The sequence below is a fragment of the Alternaria alternata genome (genome assembly GCF_001642055.1).
Source record: "Alternaria alternata strain SRC1lrK2f unplaced genomic scaffold CC77scaffold_29, whole genome shotgun sequence".
In the NCBI taxonomy this organism is placed as follows: domain Eukaryota; kingdom Fungi; phylum Ascomycota; class Dothideomycetes; order Pleosporales; family Pleosporaceae; genus Alternaria; species Alternaria alternata.
The window spans coordinates 12302-35213 of NW_017306218.1; the positions used below are offsets into that span (position 1 = coordinate 12302).

Below are 22912 nucleotides of genomic sequence, written 5' to 3' on the forward strand. Positions count from 1 at the left end.
TGATAGGTAGGCGACCATTCCCGAATCTTCATCACGTTGTGTTTTACATTTCCTATGAATCTACGCTCAGCTTAACAGCTTTCCCTCGTGTCCGGTTTCGATTAGGACAGATTCTAAGACTCTGTACCTTAGTGTGTTCTTAGCTTTCTTATGAGATGTTTCATTTCTTGTTTGTGCCAATTTCTTTCGCGCCCTGAAACGAAATAAATGGACGTTGCACCAACGTCGGTGACTCTCACAATCTTCTCCTCGGTGTGGAAGACACCAAATTCCTCTGCAGGCGGAGGAAAGTATTTTTCGAGGAGATGCACCTTCTCGACACGTTGCTCCATTAGCGCTGCGGTCATTGAACCACACAAACTAGCGAAAACATCGAGCTGATGCATCACGCGAAGACGATTCTTGACCCACTCCTCCCTACTCAACACTTGTTGTTCGGCATTAGAGTACGTTGAAGATTGGCGCAGGAAGTGCGTGTGCAAGATGGATATGGAGTCTCTCGGAATGCTCCATAGAGCGTCGACTAACGAGATCTTTGCTGCTCCGGTGTCTCCGATACTGTCGAGCAGTTGCCATGCCTCGGTCGGGAAAGCACAAGGCTTTCTTCGATATACCTCTCCGAATTCGATGATATCACAGTTGTCCCTTTTCTTGTGATAGAAGTTCCAAATGAGAGACCGAGGTTGCGGGCGCAATAATGCAATCGGGGTGTCGATACGTGACCCGAAGGACATTGCGTAACGAGGACAAGGCCAGTCTTTCGCGTCTCGGACGTCTTCGTCGTTAAGAAAGGCTTTAGGCATGGGATGGAATGTGCCATACATTGGCAAGTCTTTGAGAAGATTTGTTGCAAAAGCCTGGCAGTTGTTTTCTCGTAAATCCCAATCCAGGCGGACTTCTTGATTTGCCAAAACCTTGGCGAAATGCTCGAGGTACAGGTTGACTTCATGACCAAAGGTTTCTTTGATGGCTTCGACAATGGGCAGCGAGACCGCGTGTAAGTTCGATCGCGCTCGAGCGACCCAACCTACAGACTCCCCGCTTAGCTTAAAGCTAGACTTGGCCTCAATCACACGTCTTACCACTTGCCGCTCACCGTCTGCAAAATGCACATTGTGTCCAGAGAACGCGCCACCACACACCTTTTTGACACACCCAAGGATGCGGCGGTCTGTTCTCGGCTTCTCGTGCAGCTCTTTGATCACGCGTTTATGGGTTTTGTCGTCATACACGTGTCCTATGAGAACTGTTTCTTTCGTTGCGTCTCTTTCGGAGTAGATCATCTTCATCCGAGGTGGCTCATAACGTAGCGATGGAATTGGACGACACGAGATGTCTGCTTTGTAGACACTGGTGAGTTGGATTAGCAATACACCAATAAGGTGGTACGGTACTTCTTACGGCCTCAGGCCATTCTCTATCATTAGAGGCCCGAAAGTGAGAGCAACGTGAATTGGTCCGGCATTTGCAAACTGAGCTGGAGATATGATCTTGTGCGCTGCTTTTGTCAGCGATGGATGAGATGAAGCATCTGTTCCGAACTCGCGCTTTCGCAACTTCGCTCTAAAGGAGGCCAATCCTAGGGAAGTGTGAGTGGCTAGAGTCATTATAACCCAGGAATAGGCATACCTTTGTTGTCGCTCTTAGTGTAGAAGATCTTCTGGCAGTGTTTTCGTTCGCATTGCGTCAGTTGATCAACTTTGCGGGTGCATGCGACGCATAGCCGTACGGGGGGCTGAGATCCAGGTGGTGTTTCTGAGGAGTCAACCACATTGTCTTTCTGATCTTCAATATGGAGATCTGCAATTGTGCTGAGAGCCGTACAACGTTAGCAAAGCTCGAAAGCAGTACGAAGCGATGTAAACAAACCTCACACATCCACTGCTGCATTCATAGTAGAAGTATTCTCGCAAGGGCTGCCTGCACGCCTCGCAGCGCATTTCCCGGAATAAATCGCTTGACTCATCGTCCAAGTTGAGCACCTCACCTATAGAGACCGCATCAATATGCAGGTTCCGGGCATTTCATCATTTCCTGTCACGTACCATGTGGATCATGACAATGTCTGCCGATGGTGACGTCATCCATGCCGTCGTGCACTACGTCGATATCCAATAGCCCTGGTTCCAGTCAATGAGAAGTCTCATAGAAATAGATTGGATACTGTGTTACCTAGCGCTTGGAGAAGCCATCTGCCACGGCGTGCTTCGTGACTTATACCGAGATGAGCTATTGAAGGCCTTTAGACATTGTCATATCAGATTGCACTATCAGGAATCTACTCACACTGGGCTAGCTCCACTGCTCGACTATGAAGTCTTGCCGAGTCGAAGGTTTCGTCGCCTTTCACGTAAGGTGCTAGTGTCTAGTTAGTGTATGCGTGTTACAGCGACTGCACTCATCAATCGTTCACATACTCAACAACGTACAGAAACGCCGAAAGTTATAACCGCTGACATCTACCTCATTTTCTTCATCGGTAGTAGGTTGAGCATGGTATTTCTCGATGTCTTGGTAAGCTAGAACCAGCTCGCATATCTCGCGCTCCACTCCTTCCCAATAGACGGTGCTGAGTACACGGAGAATTTCGTCGGAGTTTCCATCGCGAATATGCTCACTTGAGGTGTCGGAAGAAGATTCAAGATCCATCGTATCGTGCGGAAAGTGATATATTTGGGGATGCGTTTCGCTAAAACGCCCCTCGCCTGTGTAACACTGCCAAGTGTCCCAGCGGCAATGACGACTCACATTCTGGCACGATCGAGCTAGCTAAGACCTCGCAATAGTTTCAGAATGCCGAAGACCAGGGAAGAGGTGAACAAAGGGCTGTGGAAAAAGTTCCGTAAGTCCACAACAAAGACTGTCCTTGCAGAAAGCGGCGGAGCCATATCTTTTGCCTCAAACAGCGCGTCGCAGTCAACTGGCAGTACTTCAAATGCGGTCGCGCTCTCCAAGGCGTTCAAAAAGCTAAACGATATCGACTTCTCGTACAACATTGCCGAACAGCGTAAGTGATCACTGGCGACGTTGATCAACAACATCTGTAGGTTACAACACTTCGCTAACAAAACTAAGTGGAGAACCCGCTCATCGACTATATTGGTAGAATCGAATGTTATGAAAATCATCGCCTTCGGAGTGAAGGCGATACTCTTGAATTGTGAGTCACTGGGAATACCAATACGTTGACTTGTTCCTAAATCCGACCGCAGGAACGAGATACAATGGCAGCAAGTCCATCTTGCAGCAGAGTGGGCCGTACAAGTGCACAAAATCGACAAATCATCGGAAGATACAATTTTTCATGGGATAAAAGACCCTACTGGGCACACGAGGCAATTCTGCCTGCACAAGGCAACGATCGACGGACGTGTTACAGTTGTGATAGCGTTTCGCGCCACTAGGTATCCAATGTACTCTCCGATGCAAATGGCAGTAAATACGAACGCAGAGCCCATAGCTTGCGAAGAGCTAGGAGTAGGCATGAAAGTTCATCGCGGTTTTCTCAGCCTCGCGAAGAGTATGGAAACTTCGGTCGCAGCAAAGTTGGATGAGTTGCTAGCCACTGGCTTGACAGATGGAGTAGGCTTGTTGTTCACCGGTCACTCTAGCGGTGCTGCAATTGCGCAGCTCCTCTTCGCATTCATGCATTCGGAAAGTTCGCCGATAGCGCGTTTCAAATCACGTAAGTGACCTTAATGTATTTGCAAACCCCCAGCTGATTAGTCCTGCTTTCCGGAAAGTGGATTCTATTACATGCGTAGATTGCATCACCTTTGGAGGACCGCCCGTTTCCAGTTATCCGATTACATTCCCCTCAAAAAAGGCGTCATTGTTCATGTCGTTCATCAACGAGGGAGACCCTGTTCCTCTTGCACAAGAAGAGTATATGCACAGCCTTGTCCAAGCATATACGCAACCTGTCACCAAAACTGAATGGGAAGTCCCTCGGCCTTTCTACCTTCCAAGCGGAAATCAAGTCGTTCTAAGATGCGAATCACATCAATCTGGTGATGTTGAAAGAGTTGTAACGCTGCGAGTCGAATGTGCAGCGCTGGAAGGACTTTTGTTCGGAGATATCGTTATGCACAGCATGAGCATCTACAAAGATCGGATACAAAAGATATTGGGGCAGTTAGCACTACCCCAAGACCCCTTCGAGGACCCACAGTAGAGAGGCATTATCTATCGCTGACTCACTAAGAGTTCCTCCGAAATGGTATTCTGTCTCGTGATTAGATTCTCCTTCTCCGTACACCCGATATTGTGAAACAGACGCTTCCGTGCAACCCTGATATATCTCTCGTTCTTCAGTTTATATCCGAACGTCCACAGGGCCCATATCAGAAGCGTCATCATCAGGAGTGGCAGGGAAACTGCAATATATAGGAACAGTCCTGGTTTCCAGACCTTGACAACGGTATCGTCGACCTGGTTTCTGGGTTCGCGCTGAAACATTGGTGTGCTGAAAAGACCTGATACAAATGTGCCTGGCAAGAATATCGTAGTCATTAGAGCAAGTAGCTTCATGCTTTGCGCATCATTTTTAGTAACCCATGCTATTCGGCGGGATTCTTCAGCGATGTGTCGGGCAGATGCAGAGTCGTTCGCGGATATGAGGTTGAAGAGCTGCAGCTGGAATTAATATACAGATTTTTCGTATACGGTGACGATGGTACAAAGGCAGTCGGGGTCACTTACCGCTTCTTTTTGAGTCCGAATTCGCGACAAGGTGTACTTCAGGTCAAGGACTTGCATGGCGGTACGTTGCTCGATGAGGCAATTTAGCGCTAACAGTTCTTCCTTACTTCTAAAGTCTCGTTCATCTTCCAGGTGGTTATGAATAAACTGACCAAACTCCGCAACTACTCCTAATTTTCGCGCATTCGACTCAACTCTCGTTCCACACCCGCTCATTCTTGCTGACAAGCCCACCAAATCACCCCTCGCGGAGTCTTCAGCACGGCCCGTCCACTCGTGGTAACCCGTCCGTACCTCTACCTCCCGGACTAACTTCTTGACCTCACCAACTTCAGCGTCAATCTCCTTCGAGCTCATCAAGGCGCTCATCAATGCCGGCGTCATTTCATGGTGGGCCAGGTTCTGCACGAATTCTTGTTCCATCATCTCCTGCATAATATCGAGTTTGCAACGATCCGCTACGCAGATCACGCTTGTGACGCCAAGCTCTGCATCGTGCGACCATGTGACGGCGAGTTTTGGATGATTGCAGAGGAAGTTCACGTCCTTTCCCGTTTTCTGATCCATCATACGGCCTATGCCTGCATATTGAGTCGTGCAATAGGCCTGTGCCGGTTGGTGACGAAACGCAGCGCATATCTCTTCGAAAAGAACAGCGTCGATGTCGACGATTTGCCGTTTTGTGTCCAGAAGGATCCAAATAACTCGAAGTACACAATGCTTTTTGAGTGCTGTTTCTGCACAAGAATTGATTCCGTTGGTCTGCTGTAACCAGCTCCGAAGCTCTGACTTTCTGACTTTCCGGTGCACCGACACCGTAGCACCCGGGTTTTTCTGATTGCTTCTCCAGGTTTCTGTAACGGAAAGATGGTCGGCTCCAGAGGAACTGAACTTTTGCCAAACAACTTGAGTTCGATTGAGGTAATGATGTGCGGAAGCCATTTGATAGGCTACGTGAAAGGTTGCGTAAGTATGCTGACAGTTTAGGGAGACTACGCCAGCTCATAAGTCGTACACGGCGGCTCGTTAGAACTGGGCAAGTTCTGCCTTCTAGGGAGCCTCGTGTGAACATCAGCTGAATCCAGATGCCTCAGGGTATCCAAGTCTATGCAGGCACGCAAGGCTGAAGCTCAAAGCACTGGGGTCTGAATCCTCCTACTTCGCATATACTCGGTTTACCTTTCCAATCAGCCTCACTCAGACTGAACACGGTATAGTGGTCGCCGAGAGGTGGCTGTACATCCGCATTAGGTATGAATCAATAGCGATAGCCTGCGAGTCCTTCGAGCTATCGACTGCCTGTGACGAGAGAACAACACATGTGTTAAGAGCTAAGTAACGATGGGTGCATCTTGACTAGTCTAGAATTGCGAGAATTGGGGCAGAGAACGTCGCGTTGGTCAGCCTTCTAGTGTCCACGTCAGGGTTTCCGAAATGACAATGATGCATCCTCACCGTGCAACATTGTAAACTAGGTGAGTTGTTCAGATGTGGGGTAGTCGTGCAGGACCAACGAAGGGGCTGGGGCTGGGGCTGGGGCGCTAGACACCGGCCCGCTCTTGCGCGTCATCATACGGCATCACTGAATCCCTGTCAAGTTTTTCGTTGGAAAACAATTCATTTTGCTCCCTGCTCGTGAGATGTTGCTACTCTAGCTTTCTGCAACTCACTTCAGCCTGGTACATTTCGTCCTATCTTCCATCCTGCTTGCCTGCCAATGCGTACCTGGCGTTTAGGCGACACGCGCAGTGACAGGGATGACGACGTGACCCTTAGCGGGAACATCGCCCTGTCCGTACACGACCTGCTCGGTGGGCTTCTCGATGGTTTGTTGGATCTTCAGAGCTACGGACAACGTTAGTTCTATCTCTCGCGTGCATGCGCGCGGCGGTTCAAAGAGTACTTACTGCCGTCTGTCTGGGGCTCAACCGAGAAGGTATCTGGGTCGCATACAACGTTGAACTGCATGCCCTTCTGCGACCAGTTGCACTTGGACTCAAGACCCTTGGGGTATTCCTCAGAAACGAAGACTGCGGTAAGGTCATACGCTACGACCTGCTGGCTGATGTCCCTGTAGGAGCGGGTGACGTTCCAGGCGGCCTCGATGGGGTTGCTGGCGCTGACGGAAGCAGCGAGGGCGAGAAGAGGAAGCGTGAAGTGCATGGCGGCGGTTATAGTAAGTTGGTTTTGTGATTACTGTTTGATTGAACTTGGTGAGATGAGTAGCTGGGTAGAGGCCAAGACGGGGTGGTTATATATTTCAACTTCTCGTATTCCGACGTCAGAAGTATCCACGTTACTTCGTAACCTCAACATCAAGCTCGGAGGTTAGTGCGTTGCATTGACCAACGCACAGTTGATACGAATGAACCGGAAGGTACTTGCATGGATACCAGTCAAGAGACGGTGAGAATGTGTGTTCTTACCTGTCATTCTGGACTCATTCGGTCGATCCAGCTGCACGGGCATCGTGAAGGATGTCCTGAAAGCCGTCGCATATATCTCAGGGTGGATGACATGCATCCTTTTCCGGCTATCACCAACATAGTTTCTGATGGACTGTGTCGCAGGAGGTACGGAATCAGGCATCAGAGATGTTATGTTGTTACCAGTCCCTGTGTGCTAAGCATTCACGGAGAAAAGGGGCCCGTAAAGACGTGCCGGGAGCTTCGGTTCCCTCGTGTACATGCGGGGAAGCCGGAAAGGTACTCCCGTGAATACGATCGTAAAAGTCGGTCCGATAGAAGGCGAGCGAGCTGACCTGTAGCAAGGTATACGTCTTGTACATGGCGGATGCGGTTCTGTTCTAAAGATGGAATGTCCGCGACCCTTAACTGAAGCCGAATTAGAAGCAAGACAAATAGGCCGCTTTTCTCCGGCCACTTAGAGCTATTGCAATTCAGCCCACAACGACAAGGCACTCTCCACGCGCCACAAAGGAGTGGCACGCGCGGCTTCACTGCACAGAGCTGCTTAAACCATGCGCTTTGTACCTTCGGAAGTAGTAGATGACCGAAGACGTTGTTCCGCTCTAGCCGTTCCCCACCAATCTTCCTGACTAGAGTACGAGAGGCGGTGAAGTATAGCGGTGAAAGCATCCTCTGCTCTTCCTGTCCAAGCCCTAACAAACTTCATTGCTGGAACACGGACAGAGTGGATGTTTCGGAGATTTTGGACGCGGCGAAAATGTGAATTTGGGAGTAAGAAGACAGGCGCCAGGGCGCTAAGAAGAACTCATTGGTCTTGCCTATACATCCACACACTACTGACCATACACTGCACCGAAAGACGCTGCTGACGTGAAATTCAGCCGATTGTAAGATATATTATTTATTTGCATTTCTAGGTGTAGTGTCTATAAGCGTAGGTATATATCAACTTTCAGACACAAGATCAAACGCCTAGGTTCACGCTGGAGCTATCTCACACTCGCAACCACCCAACTAGAGAGCCAGTTCCCACAGGGTTTTCCTATCATCTCTCTTGTTTAGCGTGTCAGTATCAGCCACCATGGTGACCATAGCAGGTTCCGTAGGCGTCGAAGTAGCTGTTGGTTCAATGCCAGGTTTTGTAGGCCAATTGAATCCCGAAGACCAAGCGGGTTTGGTACTAGACGGAGTAGGCCAGTTGAACCCTGAAGACCAAGTACTATATTCTCCAACCGCCGGCGATCCACGTGCCTCAATCTTCTGTGCAGAGCCCAACGGCAGCTCTGGACCAGCATAATCCATCTGCAGATCCCGCTGCGTGGCAAGTTCATCCGCAGCCAACAGGGCCGCCGAGTAAGCCAGATACCATGTGCGACTTGCACCTCCATCGAGTTGTTCGTTGAAGTTTGGGTTGGAGAAGAACTCGTACGAGGCTTTTTGGTCGAATAATGCTTGGTTGGCTTTCAGGATGCTTTTCCAGCCGCCTTGGACTTGCTCGGCGCGTCCGTTGTCAAAGTACGTGGCCCACTCTTCTTGGACGAATTGCCTACGACGTGTATAGGCGGACGACGGGTTCAGAGGAATCATGTGTATGCCCTCGATGTATTCAATGTTTCCTCCAAAGTACGTAGTATGATCGATCTTGTTCTCAAAGAGGATACCGGTGGCTTTGTTTTTGACAAAGCCTGCAGGTTGGTTCGTGTTGTTGGCCTCCATAAGGAAGTAGTTTTTGATACTGCGCGCTTGCACGGCGAGCTGCAGATTTCCGCGAGCCTCCATGTTTGGATCCTGAATGACCCTACCCCACATCTTGATCGCGTAAGTCGCAAAGGTATCCTCGGATGTTGATTCCTGGTCCTTTCCGTCACCAGACTCGAAAAGACCCTTTGCCCATGAGTGACCATGAAACCAGTCAAATGAGCGCTGGAACGGGAAATACTCGTCGGCTACTGGGTTAGCAAAGTCGCGCACAAGGGAGTTAACCCAGGCTTTGTTGCTGCCTTGACCAAGCCAGGTAGGATCAAGATGTCCGATGACAGCGGCAGTATACATAAAGTACCCGTAATGGAAGTGGTGATCATTGTATAACGTGTTTCCGAAGTCCAACCCCAGGTCTCCTGAGTAGCTGGCGCCCGAGACGATGCCCTTCCAGACCTGATCGTAGACCAGCGGCTCAGGCTGGGTATTGTTAACAAAGACGTTGAATGCATCCTTGAGACGGTCCAAACCAGCCGCAGCATACTGGCTGTTGCCTGTCATGCTGTTCAGCGTATAGATGATGGTAGCAAACTTGGCCAGGCCTTTGCCGGAATAGTACATGCTATTCAGCGATGTCTGCCGGATCATGTCCTGGCTGAGCTCAGCTATGCCAGCTTGATTTATGAGCGCAAGAGCCTGTGAGTTCACGTTGATGTTCTCCGAGCCCCCAGCCGCGTTGGGATTTTTAGCCCATGGAGCAAACCCAATAGTGTCAGGAAGGTCGTTCTCCACCATGGTCATCCGGTCAGCGACGATGGCTCGTGCGAAGCCTTTCGTGGTTGTAACAAGAGTGATGTCCTTCAAACTAGCAGCCGTCTGTTGATCGAACGACTCGACGTGGTGAGGTAGTGCATACATAAGCAGCGGTCGTTCCACGAGGCCACCTTTGGCCCAATCTATCGTGTAGCTTCCGAAAGCTCCGTTGACTGTCGCAGAAATAGTCGCGTTGACAGCATATACGCCGGCACTGTAATCAAATATGCTTTCTACTGCCTCGCCGGATGGATTCTTGGTGACTTGGATTTTGCCTATAAAATCGGCAGGACCAGTGATTGTAGTGCTGTTCTCCAATACGAAGGGCAGCGTACCGATGGAACCGTCTGATGTAACGTATAAGAGCCAGTGTGAGCCATCATTGAGTACGATCCGGTATTTGTCCGTGACTCCGTTGACTCGCTCAACCCAGTCCAGAGAAAGGAAGAAGACAGTGGTTTTGATCACCGGCTTTGCCCTATCGTAGACAGCGGTCACCATGCCCATACCCTGAGCAACGGGAAGAGACATCAAGATGCGAGTGCCTTGCATACTGTTTGGTCGCAAGTTCACCCACGTCGAGAAGGCTCCCAGGCGCTCAAGCGAAAGAGAGGTATCGGACTTCAGCTCCGCAGCGGTTAGTATGATATGATGGATACCAATTGGCGAGATGAAGAACCGCGTGTTGTTTGCATCGGGGACGAAAGCAAATCTGTCTCGTGTGGTGTGACTGATGGCAATACCTGTAACAGCAAGGGGCCTAAATCAGCAAAGGCTCAATCTCGGCGCTTGGAATACGTACCATAAGAGCCATCATTGGGGTTATTATCCCACGACAAAGAGTAGGGGTGTGTCCAGGTCGAGAAAGACCGGCTGCCTAGGAAGAAGTTTGCGTAAAATTTGTTGGTCTGAATCGGGACGTCCTTATCGTCGATGTGCTGCTTCTGGACTGGATGATCCGCTCTTGAAGGTAGGGCTGGCGGAGGTGCCCCGGTCGCAATGGGTTGGAAGATGTTCGACGAAACTGGGTTGAACGGTGCTGTGGGACCGGGGCTAAGAGGCGTTTCGTTGGGGCACAGTGGCTTGGTGGCGGTTGTAGTGCCTGGACCGTCGGCTGGGTCTTTTGTGAAACCGCCTGAGGGAAGGCCTGTCAGAAAGCTCTACTGGTAGTTAGTTTCTGCATCTTCAATGTCCTGCAAGGGTCTTTTCAGGTGGTAGCATACCCCCGAATTGGATGGTTCGCCAGTGGGAGAGACCGACTGCAACGATGTAATAGCTGTGCTATAACTTGTAGTGACTGAGACGTCTGTCAAGGTTATCTCACGGGCTATGACTATGTTTGGGTCTCTTTTCGCTCCTCCGTGGGCAGGCAGACTGCGAACGGAGGACACATGGGTGAGTGCCAACAAGAAGCATGTCAGCTTCACCATGCTGACAACCGAATATGTTCAAACGAACGACAGATAGAGAAAGGGGTGCTGTTGTGAAACTGGAGTACAGTACGCGTGTATGTTTCAAGTGGGAGTTCGACGAAGGAGTGTGTTGAATGATGGATGATAATTTGGTGGAGAATGCCTACCTGCAGGGGAGACAAGATATATAACCTAGGTAGGTAAGCCATGAGATCCTAGGCTCGTGGGATGTTTTACCGGGTTATCGTCGTTCATGATCACTATAGGAAGGTCGGTACATACACCTAAGACATCAAGCTCAGGTGTGAAGAGTGGAAACTCTAGGCGCGGCTAGATTACTACAGTAAGCTCCCAATACCTCGCCCCGCATTACACAAGAGTCTCGGGTACCTGAAGCCTCATCATACACAGGCTCCCAGAGCCAGCCCAGGATTACTGTGGCACTCTGATCGTCCCGTAAAGTCTTGGCTAGTAACGATTAGAACTCGTTGATATAAGTCCTTGCCTCAGACAGTGGTGTTGTAGAGTTCTGGAAATGGATTGAAAGCTCATGCAGTAAAATTTGTAGCGAAGAAATGGTGGCCGTAGTCTCATACAGGGCTTGCGCGTTGGTCAGTAGATGCATGGAGTATGGTCTCCATACATGTGGAATCATGGCTGGCTCGCATGATCGAGGAACGGGTGCCAATCTTTCACACGCGTATCCAAAGGGAGACCGAAAACAGTGAAAGTCCGGTACAGCGTTCCTAAAGCATTCGTGAGTAGTTGCTAGTGATCTGGATTGTGCTCAGGGCGGCTCGGTTCTCAGGGATACGTGAAACCAAATGTCTCTGGTAGAGCAGAGGATGATGGGAAGTTGACAGGTGACCATCCTTTTTGACGTAGTCCCAGGCCGATTTGGTTTTCTCGGCGTTCTTGTGGTCTTTGAAGAGCATGGAAATGCCGTCTTGAAGTTTGTGGATCATAGCCCGTGGTGCGAAACTTACGCTGCTTAATGTGGTAAAGATATTGCTGTTGTGTTCTTCTTAACTCGAGATAAAGCTACCCGCCGTGTAAGTATTGTGATTCAGGGACTAGAAGATAATGTTCAGCATGTTCGCAATGCCCTCGTGATAGTACCCTCGGTCAGGCTTGACGGACCCAAGAAACAATGATGTCGGCAATGGATCCAGAAAACACCTATGCGCAAGAAGCGTTGAACACAAGATCTCAGACTACCGAAACCAGGGCTGGGGTCTCGGTTGTCGGTCTCGAGACTGCGGTGAGACACGCGCCTTCTGTCCGTGTGGAGAGATCTGCAGTGTGACAGGCGCACATGGTGGAGAGACGAGGCTGGTATGCACTCAGAACGGTCCCAGATAGCTCTCGTGGCTGCGCAAAATTTCTCAGCTTTTACCATGATTTATGCTAGAGCCATGATGCTTCGTGGTATGGATGGTAGGGGGGAAAGGAATGTGGCGAGCATCACATGCCAGAATCCCATCGGAGATGCTCCATTCGTAGCTCCGTCGAGTCGCACAGCCACAGACACCTTGACGTCATCATGATCGACGCCACTTCCCCTACCAAACGATGCTAATGCATTCACATACATTGCAATAACCTGTAATCTGCTGTCCTATAATACTCACTCCTTCCCATCGGAACATACAGCCTCAATTGTACTAATACGAACGTCCTCCAACACACCTCATCACTTTCTACTACCTACCAATTCTACAATGGCGACATCACATCCACCCAACGAGCCGCCGCCCAGCTACGAAGCTGCCATCTTCGATGCCGACCCTTCACCTGGCTTACATCGTGTCTCCACCGATGGTCCTGCAGCACGTACCGAGCGTAATGGCATCCCACCCGACCGACGGCGCTCCATGGAGGACGAGATGCGCGAGCTACCTCCCGGCTGGGTACGTAGCTTTGACCCAGAGACTTCACACCAGTTCTTCGTCGACACGAAGGCAGATCCTCCGCGTAGCATTTGGACACATCCGTACGACGATGAACAGTTCCTTAATACGCTGAGCCCCGAAGAGCGTAAGAAGCACACTCGCATGCATAGGACCATGACACTGGAGGACCTCACAGCTGAGGACTCCGATGCCGAAGACCAACTCCCTCCGCGACCTACTTCCAAGGGCAAGGGTGCTGCGGCGCCTGGTGAACCTACAGGCATACATAAGTTCTCTCGCAAGCTAAAGGACAAGATCACTGGCCAAACCCACACAGAACGCGAACAAGCTCGTGCCCGTCGCGCAGAGCAAGAACGTCAAGCATACCTTCAACATCTCCGTACACGGCAAGCACTTATACGCGCCATGGAAACAGGCCAGCCGCAGTTGTTAGGCAAGGACCGTCAGGGCAGAGACGTGTACATCGAGCCACCTCATGGTCCTTACGCTCCAAGGGGAGCTTACGGATACAACCCATACGGTGGCCGACAGTTCGGGAATCCAGGCGTACGGTATATGCGTCCAGCTGGGCCGTACGGTAGGCCGTATGGATACGGCTATGGAGGAGGAGCTGGGTTACCCATCGCAGCTGGTTTCCTTGGTGGCGCCATGCTTGGTGGTGCGCTGTTCTAAAGGACTGATGGTAACGATACCTGACAACAGGTGTCACTGGCTGAGCACATGTCCATCATTATGATGACGAGCTTGGGGCATAGATATGGAGACCTCTTCAATGTCCTTTTCAATACTTAAGATATCCTTAGTAATGACTTACGAATTAAACATGATTACGCCATAAGATGTGCCCTTCGGTGTCTGCTGCTATGTGAACTTACATTACGACATCTTTTTATTACCCTACGCCTCTGAGAAGGCTTTGATCAAACAACTATGTGTCAATACTTCGAATTAAATATCCTTCTGAAGCTATAGCTTCAAGGCCACACGGCGGAAAGTACCAATCTTTGAGGCAAAAACATGGGGTATCTTATTGTAACTCCTAGCCTTAAGTTCAAACCACAGTCACAACCCTTGTGGGCTATCATCGCAGACCAGATATGTCTCTCGACATGGAGGTAACACGATCTTCAAGTTCCTTCTTCTTTCTCTCAAGTTGACGCGTCTCCTCTTCTTCCCGTCTTAGATCTTCTTCCGTCATTGGCGCCGCAACAGGCTCCAGCTCCTCTTCGACCTCGTCAACATCCTCATCCATATAATCTCCTCGTGACCGGCTCAGCTTGCCAAGCTGAGCTTGTTGTTCGGCGAGGCGTGCTTCGTAGTACTCTACCGAAGCTGCGACTTGTGCATGCCGTTGGCGCATGGCTGCGATTCTGTCGTGGATTCCTGGTATAGGGCTATGCTTGGTTAGCCACGAGTAATGTTTTGTAGTATTCCAAGACGTACTAGACCCGGAGCAATTTCTCGGCACCTTCCAGCAGGGACTCAACGTCAACTTCGTTCTTGTTGCTGCCATTGTACATTCTGTAGCCTAGGCCTGAGCCTGCTCCTCCTCCGCCGCCTCGTCGAATCCTCTCCACCAGCTCATTGCCAAGCACCGCAGCCACAGCCGTGTTCCGCCTGGGTGCTCTTACAGCATTTGCACCGCCTCCAGATGTGCTTGTGCCGCCACCTCCATTGGGATTGAAGATGGTGTTGCGCCTATTGGTAGATGGAGCTGGTTCGGCGTGCTTAGGGGCTGCGGGTGGCGGAGGGACGGAGAATAGAGCGCGTTCGTGGATTTCAGTGTCTCTGATCAAGCTCGTGATATCGTGGTTTTGGAGCAAGGCGTTGGTAAAGATCTTGGGCGGGGCGAACCTGGGGTGTGTTCAGTCGAGTGCTATAGCAGGTGAATGGACGGTGGACCAACGGCAACTCTGCGATTGACGCGGCGCATAGCGAGATTTGCTCTAGATGTGCATCTAACAGTGTCATGATGGGCGTCAGCTGTATATAGAAAGTGTGTACCGGGGTGACGCGGGGTGTAAACAATGGCCGGCCGGTGCTCGATAACTATTCCCCGATGTTCCGCCGCGCTGGCGTCAGTGAAGCTGGGAGCTCAACCTCAGCAAAGCATCAACACCAACCCACACCCACCACCACTCCCTCCACATCACCCGCACCTTCCGTCTTCTCCGCATATACACATCAAGAGCGACCATCATGGCGGACAGCATGGAAGGCGTCGTCGTCGAGGGCGAGCAGCCCAAGGCCGAGAACGTAGAGCAGAAGGCCATTGCTGGTAAGTAGACGACTTCGCCGCGCAGCATGCCTTTTACTTCAAAGTGTCCCTGTACCAACTGCACCACCTCGTGGCCGGTCCGCAAGATGTGTCCGAACCATATCATCGCCACCGAGATTGCGGCTTGCAAGTATCTCTACCACCGTGCTGACCCAACGACTACAGACATCCGGGGCAACTTTGTCCTCCTCGAGCGAGCCGTCGCCCAGTTCGATACCCGCTTTACCCTACGCGCCCTCCGTTCCATATCATCGCTCCGCAAGAGGCTCACCGACCGTGTACTATGCTCTGTCATCATCCTGACATACTCTCCAAACAACGCCACGGCGCGCAACTTCATCGAGTACATTGGCATGGATGGCGAGGCGATACAGAGCGTTGTATCCCAGTACAAGGAGGAGGTTCAACTCAACAAAAACAACACCAAGGAGCCCCTGCCCGAGGTGGACATTTACATAGCCATTCTGATACAGGTATGTTCGCAGAAGGTACGACTGCTGGATTCGCTAACAGGCGCAGGTCTATCTCTACGATCAGAAGGAGTTTGAAGAGGGAGCTGAGTTCGCCGAGACGCTGGTAGACAAGATCCGAGAGCTGAACAGGCGGACATTGGACTCGTTAGCAGCCAAGGCCTACTTCTACTTCTCCCTATTCCACGAAGAAATGGATCCCAAGCCCCCGTCGAAGCAGTCGCCCGTCATCCAAATCCGCGGAAAGCTGCTTGCTGCGCTCCGAAGCGCAGTGCTCAGGAAAGACCCAGATACGCAGGCATCCGTCACCACACTGTTGCTCCGAAACTACCTCTCGACCGCCGACATCACACAAGCCGATCTCCTTGTTGCGCAGACGCAATTCCCACCACAAGCCCCAAACAACCAGGTTGCGAGATACCTGTACTACCTTGGCCGCATACGGGCTATTCAGCTGTCCTACACCGAGGCACACGAGCACCTAATCAGTGCCACCCGCAAGTCGCCCTCTGCTCACTGCGCAACAGGCTTCTACCAGGCTTCGATGAAGCTCCTGGTAGTCGTTGAGCTGCTGATGGGTGACATTCCCGAGCGCGAGGTCTTCAGCCAGCCCCGTCTGGAGCGTGCTATGGAGCCTTACTTCCGCCTCGTCCAGGCAGTGCGCGTTGGTGATCTACAAGGCTTCCTGAAGGTGGTGCAGACGTCCTCGTCCGTCTTCCAGCGCGATGGCACCTACACCCTCATCCTCCGCCTGCGACAAAACGTCATCAAGACTGGTATCCGTATGCTGTCGCTTTCATACTCGCGCATCTCGCTCCGCGACATCTGCATCCGTCTTGGTCTTGAGAGCGAGGAGTCGGCCGAGTACATTGTTGCCAAGGCTATCCGCGATGGTGTCATAGAGGCTTCTATTGATCACGAGAAAGGATTCATGCAGACCAAGGTTGCCGGTGATATCTACGCAACTCGTGAGCCTGGTGAGGCATTCCACGAGCGTATCCGGGCATGCTTGACCCTGCACGACGAGTGTGTCAAGGCAATGCGATACCCCATGAACCAACATCGTCTGGAGCTCAAGAACGCCCAGGAGGCGCGGGAGAGGGAGCGCGAGTTGGCCAAGGAGATCCAAGATGGTGACATTGACGAGGACGACGCGGGTGGAGACTTTGAAGGCTTGTAGAGGGGTCATACAGCTTGGACGATTCATTCCGTGAGCGTGTAAGATAGCCGCATAAGGGCTGGCATTGATAGACGTTCCAGACATTGTGGGACAGACATCGTAATGATGCATGAATAGAACAAATCCGAGACGTCACCACATAAGTTTGAACACGCCAGTGACATGTGATGGATGCTACAAGAGTCGCTAATCTGACAGATGGATCCATGCTGCGCATCCGCGCGAGAACTAGCCAGTTGCAGCAAGATTCCGTGAACGTCCCCGCAGCTTGTCCAAGGCCCAACGCTCCCGCCCCACACCAGCTCTCCCTCGCGAACGTCACTTCGCGATTGCCATCATCTCCGTGCCGTCTGACCACTCAATCATGATTCACTGCCGCAGCCATGTAAGTCGTATCCCACAGAGTAACTCGACCCGCCGCCGCACACAGCCCATCCGAACCCATCCCTAATGTCCAACAACAGGATTGACGTACCCCGGCGACTCCGGCGCGCCATCCTACTCAACGACCTCGCCCTCGTCCAACGCATTATCCGCAACAACCACACGTACCTACGCAATCCCGACTTCGAAGACCGCTCCAACACGTCGCTGCACCTCGCTGCGAAACATGGCTTCACATCCATCGCCGAGTTTCTCGTCGACGCGGGCCACGAAGACGGAATGATCAGCCGTAACAACGACTGGGAAACGCCTCTCATGCTGGCCGCAAGCGCTGGAAAGGAAGAATGCGGCGTCTACCTCGCCAAGCGCTTCCCGGAATCCGTAGACTGGAAGAACAAAGCCGGTCTCGACGCGTTGATGCTGGCGTGTAAATCTGGTTCGGGGACGCTGCATCTCATCCCCGCGCTGATCCTCCATGGACCCAGTATACTTTCTGCGAGCGACGCGCAGGGCAACACGGCGCTGCATCATGCTTCTGCGGCTGGAGAATTGAAAGCGCTAAGGATGTTACTGCAGTATGGAGCGAATCCGCTCGCGAGTAATAGCTACAGCTGGACACCTGTTCATTACTCGGCCACCACAGCGGCAGAAGCATATTTCAAGACTCTCATCATTGAGTTTGAGAAGAAGAAAGCAGAAGGGAAACGCGCGGTCAAAGAGAGGGAGCGGCAGCGTACCGCAGGCGTCAGGCTGGTTACTGATGCCGAGGGTTTGGGAGGCGCGAATGCAGGCGTGCCAGAGGGGAGGGCTTCTGTTGAAAGCAATAGACAGCGGGCGAGGGATGATGCGGCTATCGCAGGGCTTCCGGCGCCCGGTATGATGGAATGGAGTCCTATAGAGAGGAGGAGGGCTATGACGCCCACTGAGGGTAGGGGGTGGACATTTACGCCTGATGGAATGAGGCCGAGGGCTGAGACCGGCGAGTCTATATAAGCATACATTGGGTGTTAGAAGGGGTTGGCATCGAGCAAGGAGCATTGAAGACCGGAACTTTGGCGTTGTGGGGTCACGGACTGTATACTGATATATGTACCATTACTCATATTCTTTCGTATTCTTTTTCGCTTTCAAACGAAACTTTTTGAGCCGATCTCCATTCTATCATACACTATGCATGAGGCTTCTCAACCCGATTCGCGGCGATGCTATTCTGCCAAATTCTACACTGAACCAAAGAAATCTACCCTATACTACCTCAAAGAGAGAAACTAAACATCTCTCTAAGCATACCTAGGAAGTACTTCTTCCTACTACAATAAAGCGTATTAAGATGTATATAGACATAGATAGAAGATCTAGGAGTCTACAATGCTATCAATTTTTACAAGTTTTCTTGTTAGGAGCTAATGTAAGCTGCAAGGTAGGACTTGTTATTTCTATACCTGTTAGCTTTTTCCTTGTATGTGGTGCTAGAAGCCTTACCTCCTCACATCCAAGCAGCCATTTCCCTCGTCGCAGACACAGGACACGCCGGCCAATGGAACCTGCTGAAAGCGTGAGGCACGAGCCTCTCATGCACACATCCAGGGCACCCGTGCTGGCTGTCTCGGTGATACCAAGCCTCGTGGAGTTCTACTGGAAATTGACCGCGTTGGACATTGAGGCCTGGAGGCTGGTATCGACCTTGTTGGGTGTAGAAGATTTGAGGTGAATTGGGACCTCGATGAGGGGAAAGCCTCGGTGGTGGGTTCTGAGCTTGTGGTATGACGAGACTAGGGGGTGGTTTGACTCCTCTTTGAGTGGAGAGACTTGAAGGTGACGGGCGATAGGGGGCTGAGAAAAGTTGGTTGGGATGAGTTAGGGTGTTGTAGTTCGGATGGACATGACTTTGGTGATGGGTAGAAGACAGTCGGTCTGCAGGAGGAATACACCTGCCTGTGGTGGTGGAAGACGAGGTGTTGAAGCTGTTTCCAGGTACATTGCTGGAATTGTACGTCTGAGGATTTCGTGTGTATGAGGACCGTTTGACAGTTGTGTTGGCTTTTGTAGTAAACATGTTATTTCTGGGCGCGCAAGATAAGACGTCATGGATGCTAATAGAAATGGCTCCAGTATCAAGGGGGCGCTTGTTCTTGACTGGGCTGTCGGGGCGTCTAAGGCTGCAGGAAGGCATTTTCTAGAATGTAGTGTGTTGTACGAAGTTGGTATTTGAATGTCTGTTGGAAAAAGATGTGTTGGATGAGACTCGAGGGGAGAATTATGATTCTTGTTGGAGTATAAGAGTGATGGGTTGAATGCTATGGAGGATTTGGCTTTATAGGCAGTACGCTGGCAGCTATGGAAGGTACCAATAACAACACATGAGATGGCTCCTTCTCATCAATTCTTAGCTGAACCGACCACGAGTTATGCTCGAGGCGAAGATAATGTGGTGGACCAATGATGAATGGCTATGATATGGTAATCCTACCAACCTCTTTCGGGGGTAGCCAATGACTGCGATAGTAAATGTTAGTCACGAAGCGTCATTTTGCGAGTACGGTCTGTTCAAGTCGCCAGATCCACGGTAGCAATGTTACACAAGGAGACTGCAAGATTTATTGCCGCATCTGATCGCGATCTAGTTGGGAACGGCTTCCTCATGGTACATTACAGTGGATATGATTGTTAGCGAGAGAGATTTTCCTTGGTGAATCGCGTGGACAAGGAAAGATTGCTCGAATGAGAACAGCGATAGGGAGAGTGGAGTGAACCTAAACAGTACGCAAAGGTGGGCCCCATGGTCACTGCTAGACGTCACATCACTGGCAGTGACCACTGCCTCTTTGCAGTCACGAACATCGCGGGGGGATTGTGGCCATTACATCGTTTAATCAATTTTGTTGGATCTCGCAAATTCGGTTTCCATGAGGGCTGAAGCAAGGGGGCATGGGGCAGATCACATTATGTTCATATGGTTTTAAATTCACTGATTCGTTACCACTGCCTATCAATTTAGCGTTCCACATCTCTAAACTAACATATCCTATGGATGTTGAAATGACATCACTTTTCTTGTCCCCGAAGAGAGGACGGAAATCGACGCCCTCAGTCACAAAACTCATTACACTTCCTTGCCAAGTAAACATGCACGTCAGATTATAGCAAAGCGCAAGTCAAGTCAAGTCAAGTCAAGTGTTTTGAAGTTTGATTTGCATTTCATGTTAAAATAAGCTCGTCTGGAGTCCGCGAAACGAGAAGGTAAATTGGAGATCGTACCAAAACGCCGAAAAAAAAAGTGAAAGGCAATTGCCCCCTCACTCCCTCGCTTCCGTGATAAGCTGGTGGTTTCCAAACCGCCCATGATGCATGCCCCTAGATCCTGCGTGACGAATGTGAAAGAAACGCCGCATAATCACGCGCCCAGTCCCGATATTCATTATAGAAGGCTGACGCAGTCGTGATTGAGATGTGTTGTGTGATTTTAGATGCGGTGACATGGTAACGTGGTGAGAGAAGCGTGTGTATGTCTTGGTATTCAAAGGTAGCGGAAATCTGGTGCACGAGATCTGCGGTTGCGACCTCGAGGATTGACCGGTTGCCTGTCGTACGCATCGTTAGGGTCTTGTTGTCCCTGTGCCTGCCCTTGCCCGTTGCCCCATTGCCCTTGTCCCTGTCCACCCCATCCGTACTGTTGCTGCTGGTTGTACTGCTGACCGAACTGTTGTTGATTGTAACCAAAATTTTGCTGAGGAAACCATTGTTGTTGTGGCATCTGTTGCTGTTGTTGCGGCTGGAAGCCCATCTGATAGCCGTTCTGGAATCCCATTTGCTGAGGCATCTGCATTGGCATAGGCATACCCATTGGCATTCCCATAGGCCCCATCGGTGCGTTCTTGAGCATCTCCATCTGTTGTATAAAGTCCTGCTCCATCTTCGAGGCGGGATCGGCCGCTTGACGCATGGCTTTCGGTGCGGTGGGAGGCTTGATGTCTGTAGGAGGCTGCTTGCGCTTCTTTGAAGAGGTTGAGTCAGTATCGGATACTTCGTCAGCCGCAGCAGTCGCCGCCGCTGCTGGAGTAGCAGTAGTGGTGGCATTTGTATCGTCATTTGCGACAGAAGAAGATGCGTTGTCAGTAGCAAGTGATTGATTAACTGATTCATTTTCTGAAGCAACTGCTGCCTTTGCTGCCTTTTCCTTCTCTGCTGCCTTCTCTGCGTCGTATGCCTTGAGAGACTTGACCATATCGTCATCAGTAACGAGATCATCCATTAGAACATCCTCCTTTGCGCAGTTTGGACAAATCAGATCACCGTCTGCCAGCGCATTGTCGATGCACTCACGGCAGTATGTCTTACCACAACAGGGTGTCTTGACTGGGTCGACAAATCTTTGATTGTCGATGGGGCATTCGAATCCGCGCTCGCGGAGCTCTTTGCTTGCTGCGTCAGCGCTTGCTGCGCGCGCTCGTGATGCATTTGTCTTCTCTTGAAACTTGTCCCATGTCTTCTGGTCAGTCATGACTTGTACGTATTCGCCGTCGGCGTTGAGCATGACGCCCTTTGCAGCCTCTTCGTCGACAGGCTTCTCGACCTTCTTTAAGAAGGACTGCGGTATGCCGGTGGTGCGCTTCGCTTGGAACACGGGTTTGAAGTCGGGATCGTCGTTCGTAGGGCAGGCCTGAATCCAGTGGCCTTTGATATTACAGCGGCGACATACGTAGCCTGGAGGAGGAGGATGTGAAGGAACTACAACGTTCTTGGTGTTGTTCTTGCGGTAGACGGGCTTTGCATGTGAAAGTGCCTCCTTCTGCGCGTCCCAGGCCATCGCCGACTCAGCCAAAAACGCGGCCTCAGCATCTTCTGGTGTCGCATTGCTTGTGGGAGGTGCAGGCGCGACGGGCTTGCTTTGTGTAGTAAAGGCACGAACAGGGGGCTTGCCGTTGACATATCTGGCAGCTCGGCCCTGCCCGCGAGGCGCTGGGCGGCGAATCGCTATGACGGTAGAGGATCGCGGTATTAACGTAGTGTCGTCTTTGTACTCGGAAGCAGGGTCATCTTGAGGGTAGATGTGTAGGTTGAAATCGGTTCCATCGCCGAGGCCGCTCGCGCTGATAATCTCCTTCTTGAGCTCGAAAACACTCAGATCGGTGCCGTTGAATACTATACGCTCGCTATCTTTTGAATTCTTGAATTTATAGAAGATCGATGAAGTCATGGTTGCGATTCGTGGTTTGGCTTCAAACGTGGTGGTGTGGTGAGAGAGTGTAGAGCTGACGGAGGAGGAAGGGTATCGGAAGCTGAGTTATGGCCCGCGGTGCGCACGGGCCATGTCACGTCGGAAGTCGATTAGTGCCCGCAAACCATCAATCCATGGATCCTACTAGACTAGATGGTCCTCTACCAAACTGGAGGCTAAAGGACCTCACGAAATTCTGTGAATTTATCTCTACCTGAAAACTCTCTGGGTAACTCCACGCATTATTCTCAAGATTTCATCAGCATGTTTGACCCATGGTATTTGTCATGCGACGAGCAGTTTCCAAGGCATTCTGGTAACTACCATTCTCATGGGTAACTCCAGATATGATTTCCAAGAGAGAAAGAACTTTACTGGCGTGTTTGATTCCAATTGTTTGCCATGCATTGGCAACT

The 22912-nt window shown here is 51.0% G+C and overlaps 12 protein-coding genes across 12 annotated transcripts; 4 read left to right on the forward strand and 8 right to left on the reverse strand.

Moving 5' to 3' along the window:
• Nucleotides 1–160: 160 nt before the first annotated feature.
• Nucleotides 161–2088, reverse strand: CC77DRAFT_1013603 (hypothetical protein; the record flags this gene model as incomplete). Its single annotated transcript, XM_018523847.1, has 6 exons — nt 161–193; nt 240–1350; nt 1402–1579; nt 1630–1811; nt 1870–1987; nt 2046–2088. The coding sequence occupies 6 exons, from the start codon at nt 2086–2088 to the stop codon at nt 161–163; spliced, it is 1665 nt and encodes a 554-aa protein (XP_018380205.1).
• Nucleotides 2089–2443: 355 nt separating this feature from the next.
• CC77DRAFT_1099586 (alpha/beta-hydrolase) lies at nt 2444–4510 on the forward strand. The gene is made up of 4 exons (XM_018530016.1): nt 2444–3007; nt 3076–3160; nt 3213–3685; nt 3744–4510. The coding sequence occupies exons 1-4, from the start codon at nt 2794–2796 to the stop codon at nt 4172–4174; spliced, it is 1203 nt and encodes a 400-aa protein (XP_018380206.1). The 5' UTR covers nt 2444–2793; the 3' UTR covers nt 4175–4510.
• On the reverse strand, nt 4186–5643 carry CC77DRAFT_1066569 (hypothetical protein; the record flags this gene model as incomplete). The annotated part of the gene is made up of 2 exons (XM_018528911.1): nt 4186–4629; nt 4702–5643. The coding sequence occupies 2 exons, from the start codon at nt 5641–5643 to the stop codon at nt 4186–4188; spliced, it is 1386 nt and encodes a 461-aa protein (XP_018380207.1).
• Nucleotides 5644–6433: 790 nt separating this feature from the next.
• On the reverse strand, nt 6434–6864 carry CC77DRAFT_1013606 (hypothetical protein; the record flags this gene model as incomplete). The annotated part of the gene is made up of 2 exons (XM_018523848.1): nt 6434–6546; nt 6609–6864. The coding sequence occupies 2 exons, from the start codon at nt 6862–6864 to the stop codon at nt 6434–6436; spliced, it is 369 nt and encodes a 122-aa protein (XP_018380208.1).
• A 248-nt stretch (nt 6865–7112) lies between these two features.
• Nucleotides 7113–7985, reverse strand: CC77DRAFT_493309 (hypothetical protein). The gene has a single exon (XM_018531904.1). It carries the CDS (start codon nt 7797–7799, stop codon nt 7332–7334), a length of 468 nt encoding a protein of 155 aa, XP_018380209.1. The 5' UTR covers nt 7800–7985; the 3' UTR covers nt 7113–7331.
• Nucleotides 7986–8030: 45 nt separating this feature from the next.
• On the reverse strand, nt 8031–11565 carry CC77DRAFT_1025407 (hypothetical protein). Its single transcript, XM_018526061.1, has 4 exons — nt 11221–11565; nt 10865–11047; nt 10444–10801; nt 8031–10384 (listed from the first exon to the last, which is right to left on the reverse strand). Exons 1-4 carry the CDS (start codon nt 11260–11262, stop codon nt 8145–8147), a joined length of 2823 nt encoding a protein of 940 aa, XP_018380210.1. The 5' UTR covers nt 11263–11565; the 3' UTR covers nt 8031–8144.
• A 905-nt stretch (nt 11566–12470) lies between these two features.
• Nucleotides 12471–13801, forward strand: CC77DRAFT_1025409 (hypothetical protein). Its single transcript, XM_018526062.1, has one exon. The coding sequence runs from the start codon at nt 12775–12777 to the stop codon at nt 13636–13638; it is 864 nt and encodes a 287-aa protein (XP_018380211.1). The 5' UTR covers nt 12471–12774; the 3' UTR covers nt 13639–13801.
• Nucleotides 13802–13812: 11 nt separating this feature from the next.
• On the reverse strand, nt 13813–14937 carry CC77DRAFT_974346 (DASH complex, subunit Spc34; the record flags this gene model as incomplete). The annotated part of the gene is made up of 3 exons (XM_018535892.1): nt 13813–14360; nt 14410–14820; nt 14873–14937. 3 exons carry the CDS (start codon nt 14935–14937, stop codon nt 14048–14050), a joined length of 789 nt encoding a protein of 262 aa, XP_018380212.1. The 3' UTR covers nt 13813–14047.
• A 139-nt stretch (nt 14938–15076) lies between these two features.
• On the forward strand, nt 15077–17270 carry CC77DRAFT_1025411 (hypothetical protein). The gene is made up of 3 exons (XM_018526063.1): nt 15077–15244; nt 15410–15717; nt 15764–17270. Exons 1-3 carry the CDS (start codon nt 15166–15168, stop codon nt 16892–16894), a joined length of 1518 nt encoding a protein of 505 aa, XP_018380213.1. The 5' UTR covers nt 15077–15165; the 3' UTR covers nt 16895–17270.
• On the forward strand, nt 17112–18344 carry CC77DRAFT_1025412 (ankyrin). The gene is made up of 2 exons (XM_018526064.1): nt 17112–17279; nt 17359–18344. Coding segments are annotated over exons 1-2 (915 nt in total). The 5' UTR covers nt 17112–17277; the 3' UTR covers nt 18272–18344.
• Nucleotides 18345–18439: 95 nt separating this feature from the next.
• CC77DRAFT_1080876 (hypothetical protein) lies at nt 18440–19659 on the reverse strand. The gene has a single exon (XM_018529327.1). The coding sequence runs from the start codon at nt 19449–19451 to the stop codon at nt 18765–18767; it is 687 nt and encodes a 228-aa protein (XP_018380215.1). The 5' UTR covers nt 19452–19659; the 3' UTR covers nt 18440–18764.
• A 780-nt stretch (nt 19660–20439) lies between these two features.
• Nucleotides 20440–22702, reverse strand: CC77DRAFT_493669 (DWNN-domain-containing protein). The gene has a single exon (XM_018531907.1). The coding sequence runs from the start codon at nt 22473–22475 to the stop codon at nt 20796–20798; it is 1680 nt and encodes a 559-aa protein (XP_018380216.1). The 5' UTR covers nt 22476–22702; the 3' UTR covers nt 20440–20795.
• Nucleotides 22703–22912: the final 210 nt, after the last annotated feature.

Bases quoted from the DNA above. Each gene is read 5' to 3' on its own strand.
- CC77DRAFT_1099586 (XM_018530016.1), top strand. From the start codon at position 2,794: ATGCCGAAGACCAGGGAAGAGGTGAACAAAGGGCTGTGGAAAAAGTTC. The intron at 3,008-3,075 runs GTAAGTGATCAC...AACAAAACTAAG, and splicing joins GTACAACATTGCCGAACAGC to TGGAGAACCCGCTCATCGAC. The intron at 3,161-3,212 runs GTGAGTCACTGG...ATCCGACCGCAG, and splicing joins GAAGGCGATACTCTTGAATT to GAACGAGATACAATGGCAGC.
- CC77DRAFT_493309 (XM_018531904.1), bottom strand. From the start codon at position 7,799: ATGCTTTCACCGCTATACTTCACCGCCTCTCGTACTCTAGTCAGGAAG.
- CC77DRAFT_1025407 (XM_018526061.1), bottom strand. From the start codon at position 11,262: ATGGCTTACCTACCTAGGTTATATATCTTGTCTCCCCTGCAG. The intron at 11,048-11,220 runs GTAGGCATTCTC...ACATGCTTCTTG, and splicing joins ATATCTTGTCTCCCCTGCAG to TTGGCACTCACCCATGTGTC. The intron at 10,802-10,864 runs GTATGCTACCAC...AACTACCAGTAG, and splicing joins GCGAACCATCCAATTCGGGG to AGCTTTCTGACAGGCCTTCC.
- CC77DRAFT_1025409 (XM_018526062.1), top strand. From the start codon at position 12,775: ATGGCGACATCACATCCACCCAACGAGCCGCCGCCCAGCTACGAAGCT.
- CC77DRAFT_1025411 (XM_018526063.1), top strand. From the start codon at position 15,166: ATGGCGGACAGCATGGAAGGCGTCGTCGTCGAGGGCGAGCAGCCCAAG. The intron at 15,245-15,409 runs GTAAGTAGACGA...CAACGACTACAG, and splicing joins AGAGCAGAAGGCCATTGCTG to ACATCCGGGGCAACTTTGTC. The intron at 15,718-15,763 runs GTATGTTCGCAG...TAACAGGCGCAG, and splicing joins ACATAGCCATTCTGATACAG to GTCTATCTCTACGATCAGAA.
- CC77DRAFT_1080876 (XM_018529327.1), bottom strand. From the start codon at position 19,451: ATGCCTTCCTGCAGCCTTAGACGCCCCGACAGCCCAGTCAAGAACAAG.
- CC77DRAFT_493669 (XM_018531907.1), bottom strand. From the start codon at position 22,475: ATGACTTCATCGATCTTCTATAAATTCAAGAATTCAAAAGATAGCGAG.